Source organism: Cucurbita pepo, chromosome LG12 (assembly GCF_002806865.2).
Source record: "Cucurbita pepo subsp. pepo cultivar mu-cu-16 chromosome LG12, ASM280686v2, whole genome shotgun sequence".
NCBI lineage: Eukaryota > Viridiplantae > Streptophyta > Magnoliopsida > Cucurbitales > Cucurbitaceae > Cucurbita > Cucurbita pepo.
The window spans coordinates 580,461-594,892 of NC_036649.1; the positions used below are offsets into that span (position 1 = coordinate 580,461).

A 14,432-nucleotide genomic window follows, 5' to 3' on the forward strand; every position below is an offset into this window, starting at 1 on the left:
TGAATTTTTACCGATATCAAAATAGTTTAATTTTAAGTATTTTCATTTCCATAATTAATTTTGTTTACAAAAAGAAGGGATCAAACGCGTCGATAATCACGCCTAAATATATTAATTTTTGGAAGCGTAGAAAACAAAACAGCGGCATTAAATGCAGACGTGGACCAATGATAATAGTTCCCGCTCTTTCTGAAGGATTCCTTTGTCTTCACCAGGCTTACCACGCGCTTTCCCAAGGACTCTCAAATTAAGTGCGTGAACCTCACGCAACCCCATTACACGACAAGCCGTAACCTTTGACTTCCGACCTAAATTCTTGACCGTTGGGCTGGCCCGAGGTTGAATACTTAATCGGACCGCCAATTCTTTTTTTTTTTTTAATAATTAATTTAGTCATTGTTTTTTAAGTTGGAACTTAAAAGTAATATATTTAAGATTGATAAATAGTTAATTTTTAATAATATTATTAATTAAATTCTAAATATTTTTTATTCTAATAGGAGTTTTAACAAAACAAAATAAAATAAAAACAATGTAACAATTTACAATTTAGTCTCTATATTATTCCTTTTTTTTTTTTTTTTTATAAACCCTAAATCTTAATCTTAAATTATAAAATTGAAATATTTTTAACATTCATAAAAAAAATAGTTGATTTAAAAATTATAAAATTGTTTTCTAGACTTATTAGATATAACAAACTAAAATAAAATAAAATAATGTAACAATTTATAATTTAGTTATCATATTATTAAATTTTAAATAATATATCTTTTATTTGACTATCGATAATATAAAAAATTAATATTTAATTTAATTAGACGAATCAAATAAATGGAGAGTGAGATTCACGCGCAAGGAAGGCGAGTGAACATGGAATGAAAGGAAAACAGAGGGAATCCGAGGCGCGCGCCAACGTCTGTAAAAAGTGGCGTCAAATCGGCGCCACCGCACGTGAGTAATCACGTGCATTTATTTAATCTTTCACCAATCCCAAATATTTACCAAACGTCAGCATAAATTATTCCTTTCTTTTAATATCTCATTTTTCAAACCAAAGGGAAAAAGAAAGGGTTAAATTATACCAAATTTGTCAAACGTTATATACAATATTTTATATAATTTATATTCAAAGATTTTTAAAACTTTCCTTTTAAATTTTTTTAAAATAAATAAAAAAATATAATAACTATCTTTTACGAAAACAAAAAGTAAAACCACGAGATCTTATGCTCAAAATGGACAATATTATATCATTGTAGAGACTCATGATTCTTAACATTATATCAGAGTCATGCTCTTAACTTAACTATATCAATAGAATGCTCAAGTATCTAACAGATAAGTTGTGAGCCTCGAAGGTGCAAACAAAAAGAGTATTTTGTTCAAGGGCTCTCGAGAAAGAGTTGAGTATTGATTAAGGGGAGACGGTTCGAGGGCTCTAGAGAAAGAGACCTCAGGGAGGCGGCTTTATGGTAGATTATGGAGGGTCGTAGTTTCTAACCTATCCGTTGGACTAAGCCCACAAATGTTACATAAGGGCCATGAGACTGGGCCGTGAATTGGGCCAATTCAGAAATACATTCTTTTTTAATATTTTAGGAATTACATTTTCTCGCGTGACACGTTAAAAAAAAATTAATTTCTTTTAAAATTTTAGGAAAATTTTGAAATTAAAAAAAAAATAGTAAATCTCCACACAAAAGGCTCATAATACTAAATTTAATATTATATAAACATAAATCAAACGAATTATATATAGAAATATTTCATAATAATTAATAATTAATCCTCGATTAATATCACCCTTTTTCATTTTTATTTCGATCTTACTTGTTGGACGTGGGATTTGGGCCACTCGGAACTTCATGCATAGATGCTTCAAACTGTGGTCTAGGGAAGGCTTGTTCTGCCATGGCCTTAGACGAAGGAGGACCAGGCGGATTACCTGTTGAAGCCATGGAGCTTGGCGCAATCGAGAATTGATAAGGAACGACGAGGAGAAGAAGAATGAGGAGGAAGAGGAAGAAGCAAGCTTGAGACTTGGTTGAAGTAGTTAAGGATGTCGAGAAATAATGATCTTCAAATTTTGCCATGAAAAGGGAGCGAAAAGACGATGATGACGATAGCGACAATGATGATCAGCAACGACGACACCCCCTGGAAGCCGAGCGAGAGGTCAATATCCATGAAAGGGTTCGAGGAAGAAGAAGAGAAATAAGAGTTGGAAGTGATTGTGAGGGTAAGATGTGGTTTATAAGAAGGGAAAGGACTGTTTATGAGAACAGTGAGAGTGTTAATGGCATTGGGAAGATGGAATTATTGGCTACTTTGTTTTGTCATCTGTCTATGAAAGGGTACCACTGCCAAAGAGACATACACTAGTTGAGAGCGGTGAGACTTTTACCATTTTTTTTTATCGTTCCCGGTTAAGATTTAGATCAAGATTTGAAAGTTGAAATCAATATCGGATCATTCCAACATTTTCTTGTCTCTAAATTTTAACACGAGACCCTTTTAGAATGTTTTGTCATCACTTAAAATATGAATATTAAAAAAAAATCGATAACTTAAAAAATCAATTCAACTTGACTCAACACGAGCTCCTTTCAAAATATGTTGTTATCGTATTAAAAAATTCGATCAATCCAACCGGTATGGTTTAGGTTGGGTCATAAATTTATTAGAGTTTATACGGTAAATTGAACTAATTTGAATTTATTGTTAATTTTAAAATATATAATAATAAATTTTAAAAAAACCTATTTAAATGGAGTTGTAAATATTAATTAATGTTTGAAATAAATAAATGTTTTACGACCTCAAACTTTACTTTTATTAAAAATAAAATTTGAATAAATGACTCGAATAACTTTAAAAATTTAATTTAATCATAATTTTGGTTCGATTCATTTGATTAAAAAATTTACAACTGGAACAATTAGGTTGGGTCTAAAAATATCACCGGCGACTAAAGGAGACAAAGTAAATAGATCTCTGACCTCTTTTAAATTGGTACAAATTAAATGGTCTATTATATATAAATTAAAAGTTGTCGGGCAAAAAAATGTAATAGAAAATTAAAATTTGAGAATATTAAAGCAATTTTGACCTATTTAAAATTTCATATAATACTTTCAAAAACTAAATATACACCAACAATAATATTTATTAAATAAATATATAAAATTTAAAATTTAAAAATAAATAAAATAAATAAAATGAAACAGTTTTAATGTGAATCAGCTGCTTTTTATAATGTTTTTTTTCTTTTTTTTTTTTTCAAACAATTGTTTAATAGATTCTTCTTTCCCCACATGATCTGGTTTTTTGTCGGTCTATTTGTCTAGACGTGTATTAATTTAATTAATTATTTTATTTATCAATCTCATATTTTTAAATAATTTTCTATATGTATTAAAAATAATTTATAAGGGGAGGAAAAAAAAAAGTCAAGGGTAGAAAAAACTATATTAACAACCAAAAAGTTTTATCATTATATTTACTGTTTATTTTCTCTCTCACACATCTTCCAATGAAATTATTGTACTTTCTTTTACTTTATTTATTTATTTATTTAGGGTTTAATATTTATGTTCTTTAATAATTTTTTTGTAAACAATTTTTTTAAAAATTTAGGATCCCGAGCTAAATTTGTGCTTCCGAGCTTGCATATTCTTCAGCCCGACACTTGATGAATAGACGTTTGTATAAAATGTTCGAAGCCACATATGATAGGTGGCTAAATAACGAGTTATTATAGTTCATCTATAGTTACTACATATACTTGTTAAATGAACACGACTCTCCACAATGGTATGATATTGTCTATTTTGAGCATAAACTTTCATAGCTTTGCTTTGGGCTTCCCAAAAGGCCTCGTACTACTAGAGATAGTATTCATTTATTATAAACTTATGATCATTCCCTAAATTAGTCGATTGAGATTTTCATCCAACAATTTCCACATCTTATAATGATGTGTTTGCCTCTCCAATCGATGTGAGACCTCACAATTACAACTTTTGAAAGTGTCGGAATTTTTTAAATATAATTTATTCTAAAAATTAATTAAAGGGTAAGTAGGGTTTTTTATATTTCATTTTATTTTTATTTTTATTTTTTTGAATTAAAGTAAGAAAAACAAAGCTCCAAGCATCAATCAAATCCTCAATCAGTGCTTTTTGGTTTCTGATGAGGTCGTGAAAATGGTCGTGAAAATGGTCGTGAAAATGGAGGAACTTTGTCTCTCAGATCCTATCCATGGAGTCCCCACCTCCCCTCTTACAAAATCTCTTCCTTTCCTCACCTTACCTATAATTGTCTTTTCACTAAAAATTTAGACATTTTTATCGAACCAAATCATAGCAACTAAATCGAAACTATATATATATATATATATATATATAATGAAATATGAAACGATGAATTAAAGCGGTTTGTATGAACATTTAAAGTTGAAATAGATTTAGCGTAACGTAACAAAAAACAAATAATTAAGATTTGATTGCAAAAGGAGACATAGAAAACTAAGGTAGAAATATCAAATATGATATCTTTGATAGAGATGTAAAGGTTCTTTCCTCAAGTCCATTTGGAGAAGGATAAGAGAGATAAGATATAAAGACATGCTTTTTGACAAACTTGCACCATATACTTACCCTCAATAATTATAGATCACGTATAAGATTTTTCATTAAGATTTGAAAACTGGAATCTTGAATCGGTACCTGGTGACCTTGATGTTTTCTTACGACACGACCATGTTACCTACTTGTCTTCAAGTAAGTCTATGAGTGAAGACTACTCCCACGAGCCAACCCGAGTCATTTCAACATAATTTGTCCATATTCACATGCTTTTTGGAAAAATTTCTAAAATATCACCCGACATAAAATTGCTTCAAGCTAGACACATTTCTCTTAGGCTAAAAGGGGCTGATTTTTATTTTCTTGAAGAAATAAAAAGATTGAAAATGATGATATGAACAAAGAAAGGAAAGGATATATAGTAAACAAAAATGGGAACATAAACCGATTAAAGAAAAATGTACGATAAAAGATACAGAAGGATGTGCAGAAGTGTATTCTTTTTCATTCATGTTTTTCTCCCTTTTCAAATCCTCGAGAACCATTTTCTATCTACTTTCTCTATTCATACTAATTTAAATTTTTAATTTCATAAATCTGTCTCGAAAACTTCATAAAGAAAGATAATCATATGTTATGTTTACCTGTAATTTCCAACAAGAATGAAATAAATGTAACAACTCATGTCCAGAATTCAGAATTCAGATTCGGCACAGGTGTACTCGACATTTTCCTATATCCCATGCGACATATTGCCTTTACTTTTTATAAATATTTTAAAATTGTACTAAGAATACAAATCATTCAGAGACAAATTCAAACTTGACACAAGTGTGTTGATCTAAATTTTCATAATAGGTCACCATCATAGTGTTTCAAGTCAATTTTCATATGAAATTCTAAAAGATTTCTATCTTAAGAGTAGTTTTGAGACCTGTATGAAAGGTCGAAGGTAATATTGCAATTTCTTAATTGTATCAAGAAGTTCTTGAAACAACGGGACCAATAATCTAGGAGGGATATTAAGAAAAACCTATTATTATGATGACACAAGATTATGTATATAAACATTTTAAGAAGCGTGCGAGAGAATAAGCTTATCTAGGCTCTGACCCACCCCCATGTGTTATCTCCACCATTACTTACCCAAATCTAAAAACATGCTTTCTCCAAACCTACCCTCAGTATTTTACTCTAACAACTGTAAGAGAGATTGAGGCAGCACATGACATCATCGCTTTTAAGGTCTAATTTAAAAAAAAAAAAAGAAAAAAAAAAGCATTAGAATGCACAATTTAAAGCAGAATCGCCAAAACACTTAGCTTTTGTAGCCATTCTTCTGACACCGGTTTCATGGAGAAAAAACTTCGTGCTGGACGCCGAGACGTGGATTCTGTCCATTACGTTGATTTTCGGGGCCTCGAGTATTGACTTAGGCAGTGATAATGCCCATTGCATTCCCCAGATAGACAGTGGTCTCATATATACGAGGGATCTGAAGTTCCCATCCATGGACCATGCCTCTGGAGTCTGGAACCAGTACCTGTAAGAGGTAGAGAAGGAAATCAGATAAAATGATGTGAATTTGGTAGACGAATAATGGAGAGATATCATATTATGATAAGAAATTGTTGTTAGGAACCACGAATCTCCATAATGATATGATATTGTCCACTTTGAGCATAAGTCTCGTGGCTTTGTTTTTTGTTGTCTCAAAAGACCTCATACTAATGAAGATGTATTTCTTACTTATAAATCTATGATTAACTCCCTAATTAGTCGACGTGGGACTCCTCTCCCAACAATCCTCAACAATCCTCCCCTCGAACAAAGTACATCATAGAGTCTCTTTTGAGGCCTATGGAGCCCTCGAACAACCTCCCATTAATCGAGGCTTGACTCCTTCTCTGGAGCTCTCGAACAAAGTACACATTTTTGTTCGACACTTGAGTCACTTTTGACTACACCTTCAAGACTCACAACTTCTTGATTCGACATTTGAGGATTCTATTGACATGGCTAAGTTAAGAACATAACTTTGATACCATGTTAGGAATCACGAATCTCCACAATGGTATGATATTGTCCACTTTGTGCATAAGCTCTCATGACTTTGTTTTTTGTTTACCCAAAAAGCCTCGTACCAATGGAGATGTATTCCTTAATTATAAACCCATGATCAACCCTTAATTAGCCGACGTGAGACTCCTCTCCCAACGATCCTCTGCAGCCATGTGGCAGCTTGCAAAGTAGATATAAAATCCTTTATAATTTACGAAGAAGATTGTTCCAATGAAGTAGAAACAGGGCGGCACAAATAGTAAGAGCAATGTGAAATGCAACCGACTTGGATAAAAGGGAGAGGAAATTGATAAAAGTAGCAAATGATTAGGGTAGGTTTTTACATACCCAAATCCCTCTTCTGACCACCCAGCAAGGAAAATACCCTCAGCAGTTTTAAATGCTTCCTCCTCCATACCGGCAAGGATCATTGTAGCTGCAACAGCATAGGTAACACCAGTCCATATTTCACGAGATTGCATGCAGGTCTCATCCACCTTTCCATTAGGGTGCATCCCATTTACAGCGCCCATCCTACCTCCTCTAATTTTCATCACGTTGAAGTCGTAGATTTTTCTAAGAGCACTTTTGATTTTGAAGTCGTCAAACAGAGGTGGCAAACCAGAGGATGCTGTATACCATTGCCCTGCTAGTTGATCAGCTTGTATTGAATTACTATTACTACTTGAACCACTGTCATAGTTAAAATAAGAACCATTCCACAGTTTCGCTTCCAAAACTGGTTTGGCTTTTAGAAATTTACTCTTGCATGTTTCAGCAAAATCCCGGTCGCCCAGCTCGTGAGCCATTGCTGATGCAGCTTGTAAAGCAGCAACCCACAAACAGCCACAGTATGCACTAATACCATGAACAGTCCAAGTATCATAGGTCTGGTCTGGAAATCCATCGTTCTCAATAACACCATCACCATCTCTATCAAATTGTTCCAGGTATTCTATTGCAGCACGAACAGAGGGCCAAACATCAACTCCAAACGACATGTCCCGGGTTGCAGCAAAATCTCTATAAACCTGAAGCACGAACTTTGAGTTCAAATCCTTCCACCTGCTCGTATCGTGGATATTATAAGCGTTCATTTCATTCCAAGGATCATGTGTTCCAAGGTCATGTGGAACTGCACCCCTGACTTTACGAATTCCATATGTTCCATCAGCAAGAAACTTCACATTTCTTCCGTCCTCTGATAAGACTGCTTTGGCAAAGTCCCGTTGGATATTGAGTTCAATCTTGGGAAATAGCTCGAGAAGGGCAAAGGATGCATAAAAATGCACATCATATGTGCACCACATTACGTATTCTACTCCTTCCAAGTAAAGGAACCTACCGACATCTTCCTCAGTATTTCCCAGATCCAATACTTTGTATGTTTGATATGAGCGGTCAGTATAGCCCCTTTTCAATGGAACCATTAACTCCTCTTCACTTACATGGGAACTAGAAGTAGAATTTTCATCATCATCAAATTCAACGCCAGCAAAATCATTAAGCGTAGTGGTGGTCATAGTCCTGGAGACTTCTTCTCCCCTGCCACTAACTTTAGTTTCTGTAGATTTTATGGCATCATTGTTTATTCTAGCTAGTTCATCTTGATCATTTGGCCTCTTTTTATCCACTAAGCAAGAATCTGTAGGTACCATAGAAATAAAAGTTGTTATATAGTAAACGTAAGAAAGATAAATAGTTGTATTCAAAACCCACGAAGTTAATGTAGCTGAGTACCAATCCAGATTGTGCCACCAGCGACCAGAAAGTAAAGCTCGTTAAACAATGTGAACTTATACCTGCAAAAAATAGATGTTGCACACAAGGCATAGGAGTGAATCGCATCAAAAATGTGTTTCATGCCCTTAGAACACTAGGGGAAATACTAGACATACAGTATTAGTGAAAATAACAGAATTCTAAAAGAATTCATGGTTCCTAAAATGGTTTCTCCTTTTATCTCGTGCAATTAATGCCACACTTGATTAATTTTGGGCCACAAGGCTACTCCAGCATGAATGACCAATCAACACCATAAAATATTACTTTCAATGATCCAGACAAGTCAACTCAAAATCAATAGCAATCATAAGCCTTCAAAACAGACATTTTTTAGTAAATAACAAGCTTCATCTGTTCCAAGAATGACCTTACATCATTCCTCACATGTCTAACATGATTGAGTTCTTGAGGTTCAGGAAGCTCGTGTTGAAGGAATTCCTCCCTCAAGGAACCAGACATGAAGAAACAAACTCCACAAAAGATTCATGCAATTAACAATGTTGGAACAAATATTACCATTCAGGTAGCCTTTCATCCATGAGGATAGGCCTCTGCCATTTCTCAATCTCCTCTTCCCATCTTTCATAATCTGTTGATGATTAGAGGACATTAGAAATAAATTTTTTAAGTCATCCTGTTTAATTCATTGACTTTCAAGAGAATAACAGTGTGCAGGTCTCAAACAGAACATTGTTCTAAAGTTTGTCCAATTGAGAACAATATAAGTCAGAGATGCTAACTTGTAAGCGCATCATGGGCCAAAGTCTGAGCAGCCTTTTCAGAAGTCCCATAAAACTTTGTGTACCTCCTGAAACACACACAGCAAGATGAGACTTTATATTGTTCAACATTGACCGAACATATTTCCATGACACTTTTTTTTTCCTCGTGATAACATGTATATTTCATTCATTTATAAGAATAAATTATTGTCCCCAGACTATATACGTGAGTATATATAAGAGGTATAAAGGTGATAAAAAGAGTTCCATGGAATCAGCAAACAAAATATGCAAGATATAATTGCTGGTGATTCTTAACCAAAACAAAGATTCTATTTAATAATTAACTAAACACTTATATCTGAAAAGAAAGAATGAAGGTAAATACATATCTTCCTAATATAAGTATATATTTTTAGATCATATATCTTCCTCATGAATACGGACTTTAGTTTCTTTTTAGTTCACTCATCTCAACGAATGCTTGGTTTATGATAAAAAAAGTACAAGCACCTATGATATGAGAATCCCTTTAAGAACTTCACTTTTGGAGATGACCATGAAAGAGAAAATGTGATGGTGCATTTTCCATGAGGTTCCACCCATGCAGAGGCTGCAACTGCAGCACAAAGTGTCTCTCCAGGTGAGGAAGGCATGCTAGGTCCCGAACTGAAGTTGTCACGATCAAATTGCCCATCCTTTCAACAATAGAAGGTGTGTTCAATTATATTATATTTATAATGAAGGACCATGAGAACAGAATAAAAAGTTTGGAACAGAACTGAGCGCTACTTTTGCTCATTACCACACAAGATTGTGGATAGAATAAGTTTCTCACCTGCACCATTTTATCCCACATGTCCTTTGCTGTGATGCAACTTCCTTCAGAGAGTCCAAAGGATGGCAGAACTGTCACACTAACATTTTGCGTCTCACATGCAGCTATGGAAAAGGTAACTGGAGAATTCCCCTTTGCAGACCTGAAACAATTGCATAAACCTTCACTTTACAGGCCTATTATACTTTATAACAACAAGCATACAGACAGGGAACAGAAAGCAGCAACTAAGTTAAACGTTATAAGAAATTGGACAACTAGCACCCATACCACAATTCATCAGAACAAAATCTTGTCAGTTTCTAACACTATAGATGATAGTACAAAGTGAAGTTGTCTCAAGTCAACAATAATAGCTTTCCACAATCTTTATGAACAAAACTCACTGCCCCAGATGCCAACTTGATTTATATCAATCAACTTCTATTAAAAAAACTTAATTCAAATATAGTACACCACACCAACTCTCATTTTTCTTCCCCACCCCCTTCTGCATGTGTTCGAATACATGGGATCAATGAATCAAGATACTTGCAAACCAACCGCAAAATAGAGTATAGGGTTTCGTGACTTGCTTGTGATGTAGATTCACTCCAAATACTCCATCTTCGCCTCTACAAAAAGAAATGTATTCACATTAAGCGGGATGAAAGAAAGAAAGAAAGGGATTAAAAATTCGTTGACTTTGGACTCACATAAATGGCTCATTCACATGATAGCCAGATAAATGTGAGACTCCTCCTATTGAATTCTGCATATATAAGATAATTGTCGATCATCTATGGAAGCATAGGAAATAGCATTACTTTAGTGACAGAAAAAAACCTTACCGCCCAAGTAAAAAGAAGACTCACTTTCGCCCTTTCCCGTCCAGTATTTACCAACTAAAGGAATAAACACATGAATGAATATTAAGGAGAAGGAACTACCAGGTAAATTTAATTGTCAAAAAAATTAACCACCATAATTTAGAAGCAAAGCCTAATAACGTAATGCAGAAGTGCAAAACAAAGTAACATAGAAACTACAATAATATAGAGAGAAACCTCATTTCTTACTTCTAAAATCAAAGAACTAGACAGAAGAAATTGTTCAATAACTGTTTCGTGCTACATAGAACTACAAACAAAAAATTTCCAAATGTGAGTAATAAACAAAATTATAGTAATCAAGTCAATATCAGTTGTCTTTAGTATGTGCCTCATACGAATGCAGCATTTATTAGTGGGATCACGGTAATATCAATTCCAAAGGCCAGTTTGCACAAACAACACTCAAATGCAACACTTATGTTGAGCTTTCTTTCTCATACAAAAGGTTCTTAGCAATCTTGGTGCTCAACGAACTAAAAGTAATTTTCATCTATGACTAGAAGCATAACTTGTTGAAAGAGCAGCATGAGATTGGTAATAAGAGAACATACTGTGTATACAAAAACAGCAGTGGGAAGACTGCTATCTCGATAATTATGTGGTATAAATGGTGATATTTGCCTACACGAAACTTTAAGTTCTGGATCTGGCTCACCTGAAAAACAATGTGCCATTAACCAGAGATAAATTAGAAAGGGCAGAGAAGCATAGCTAAGCGGAAAAAAAAAAAAAAAAAGTAAGNCTGAATTGTTATAAGATTTTTGACGTTAGAGACTAAATTTTTATAAAATTCAAGGTACATCATTACAAACTTTAAGAACTAAATTGTTACTTCTATGAAAATTCAAGGACCAAAAGTGTTTTTTAACAATATATATATATACAAAATAGAATGATACCGTCATATACAGTCCATGCCCTAGGGAACAAAGCATGATATGTGGAATGTTGACCATCAAGATTCCATCCCCACGATGATATCCCCGGGTCTCCAACCTTCCTACAATGGGGAATAATGTTCAGAATCTGCCGAACTTCGGACAAAAATTTGGTTAGAACTAGAAACGAGTGTTTCAATGATTTCCTAACACAAATCCGAAATGATAATACTAATCAAAAGAGAACACAAGGCTTGTCCACTTGTGTTATCAAAGCCAAGCATTTTACACAAGTGGATTTTCAAAAAATGAGCCTTCATAAGCTGATAGCCTCACCCTAAGCCTTCGTGTTGACCAGGAGCCAAGACGGATGCATATTTCTTACTTCCTCCTTCTCTAGAGATAAATATCTGCATAAACATGAGAACGTATTAACCACACTGAAAATAATTACACGTTTTAACCAGAAATACAATGCAGGAAAAACTATATACAGGAATATTCCCATTCTTGGATTTCTTTTCATATGTTTCCTTAAATACAACTTCATACATCTTTAACGATTATCCTAGAATATAGTTTAAAGGGCAGGGCTTTACAGAAAATTGATTGGCCATGACAGGAGAAGCTTCACATGTACCAGGAATAATTTGCCATTGCCTGAACTCGCCTCTAAAACCTCTGGATATACTGCCACTTCTGTATAACAATTTAAAAAATTCCCCAGAGATTAAGATTGTATTATGAACATTGAACAAAGAACTATCACGTATCATGCCTAAAGATCCAAAACATACCCCATTCCTCCAAGTGGAACCCCATGAGATGCCGACGGTTTGCAATCTTCTCTGGTGAATGGATCAATCGGTGCTTTCTGCACAGACCAAATTTTGTTCTTGGTTCCAAAGTCTTACACTAATCCCCAACAGGAAGGGGAATTAAAAATATATGTTCACAATTACTATAAAATTTTAAGGTTAGTCATCCAGAAATGTCGAAAGAAGCTGTTTCTTAAGATATAAGAAATTACCCTTCCTTGAGATGCCTCTTCCCTTACGTAGGACCACAAGCGAATACCTAGTCGAACCTATAGCAGTAAGATTGCATATTACACAGACCATAAAAGAAGATATTGACGAGACATGGTATCTCTCGCCAAGCGGAAAAACAAAATGTCGAGTGTACATCACTTACCATTTTAATTGCTTCGGAAAATGTGATACTAAATTCTTTAAGGATATTCGCATGGCCATTCAATTTTCTTCTCCAGGCTTGTTCGGGTGGTAAAGCACTGTCAGAATCCAACTGCAAGAGAAGAAGAACAGATATGAAAACATTGAGAAATCATCTATGAGTTCTATCAAATTTTCACGATGATGTCAAGGAAATGATGCAGAGAAAGAACATTTTCACAATATCAAAGAAAACCAATAAGCTTACCAGCTGCAAAGTCGACTTGCTGATATACTCTTCCAGTGGCCACGAGTTCTTTCTAGAGTGAAACAAATTTCCACTAATCATGTTTTAAAATGCAAATCAATTGTTGATGATGAGGGGTGAAACAGCCAAAAACAAACACAGGTTGAAATACAAAACGCCGAAGCTAGCGTAAACGCAATCCTCCTGAAATCAAATCGTTCTTCCAAGCCAATTGAAGCCACAGAGCTACCTTCAGCTCCAATCAAGGGCAAGATAAACGACGAGTACCAGCTACCAAGCTCCACACCTCCAAATCCTAAACCAAAATATCCAAGGACTATGTCCGATCCAGTACAAACACAAACAAGAAACAACACGCCGTTCAACCAACCGAAATGAATTCCAGTCCACTTTACCAACTAAGTAGGGCCGAACCAATCACGAGTCGCATCAAATTAATCTTTCAAAAAAGAAAATCCAAAAAACTAAAAAAGAGTTAAGAATACAGAAGGCCTCGATTGATTGGCCGGAGAGCTAGATACAAAGGAGCAGCGTGGCACGACGCCGGCGAGCAACCTGTCAATTGGCTTACATCACCGGCTGCATGATCGCGAAGTGGTTAACAATCCGGTTGAGAATTGGAATATGAATGGAGTAGCTCTTTTTGATTCTCCAACTCTCAAATACTTTGCCGCGCTTGCTTCTCCTGGTTTCATTCATTCATTTATTTATTGGAGAAGACGACGAAAAAAAAAAAAAATAAAAATAAAATAAAAAATAAAACAGGAAAATTATAAGTCGGCATCGGCCAGTTGTTTTCTTGGTTTTTATTCTCGTATTTGTTCGCTTTTATTTATTTATTTATTTAAATAGTTGAATTTTGAAACAAAATTAATATACTTTTAAATCAGTAGCCAACTAAGTTTAATTAAAATTATAAAGATTCTAAATTTCAAATTAAATTGTTTTTGTTAAATAAGAATATTCTCTTGCTCCTAGCAAGAACGTTCGGCCACCAAGGGAGTGGATTGTGAGATTTCACGTTGGTTGGGAGGGAAACAAAACATTTCTTATAAACGTGTGAAAACCTCCCTACTAGACGCGTTTTAAAACGTTCAAAAAAAAAAACTAACTAACAGTGGGCTTAGGCTATTACACACACTTTTTTTTTTTTTTTTTTTTTTTTTTTNCTTTGTGTCATCGTCACCCTAAGTTTAGTGGAAATATTCACCGTCACTCTTTTATAGGCAAGCTTATTGTGCACGATA

At 34.3% G+C, this 14,432-nt stretch overlaps 1 protein-coding gene across 2 annotated transcripts; it reads right to left on the reverse strand.

Moving 5' to 3' along the window:
- Positions 1–5,528: 5,528 nt before the first annotated feature.
- LOC111807218 (non-lysosomal glucosylceramidase-like) lies at positions 5,529–13,908 on the reverse strand. Of its 2 annotated transcripts, XM_023692835.1 has the most exons (18): positions 13,186–13,908; positions 12,940–13,050; positions 12,776–12,832; positions 12,543–12,619; positions 12,345–12,444; positions 12,082–12,155; positions 11,767–11,867; positions 11,419–11,522; positions 10,826–10,879; positions 10,691–10,746; positions 10,571–10,609; positions 9,996–10,137; positions 9,671–9,855; positions 9,176–9,243; positions 8,952–9,024; positions 8,391–8,452; positions 6,999–8,295; positions 5,529–6,132 (listed from the first exon to the last, which is right to left on the reverse strand). In XM_023692835.1, exons 1-18 carry the CDS (start codon positions 13,264–13,266, stop codon positions 5,871–5,873), a joined length of 2,943 nt encoding a protein of 980 aa, XP_023548603.1. In that variant the 5' UTR covers positions 13,267–13,908; the 3' UTR covers positions 5,529–5,870. The 2 variants fall into 2 exon arrangements, with proteins under 2 accessions (XP_023548603.1, XP_023548604.1); XM_023692836.1 differs by lacking the exon at positions 13,186–13,908 and having other exon boundaries at positions 12,386–12,444; positions 12,940–12,974.
- Positions 13,909–14,432: the final 524 nt, after the last annotated feature.

Coding starts and splice junctions, on each gene's coding strand:
- LOC111807218 (XM_023692835.1), bottom strand. CDS start 13,266: ATGATTAGTGGAAATTTGTTTCACTCTAGAAAGAACTCGTGGCCACTG. Junction 9,025..9,175: donor GGCCCATGATGCGCTTACAA/GTTAGCATCTCT, acceptor AATCATCAACAG/ATTATGAAAGATGGGAAGAG. Junction 8,453..8,951: donor GATGAAAGGCTACCTGAATG/GTAATATTTGTT, acceptor TATTTTTTGCAG/GTATAAGTTCACATTGTTTA.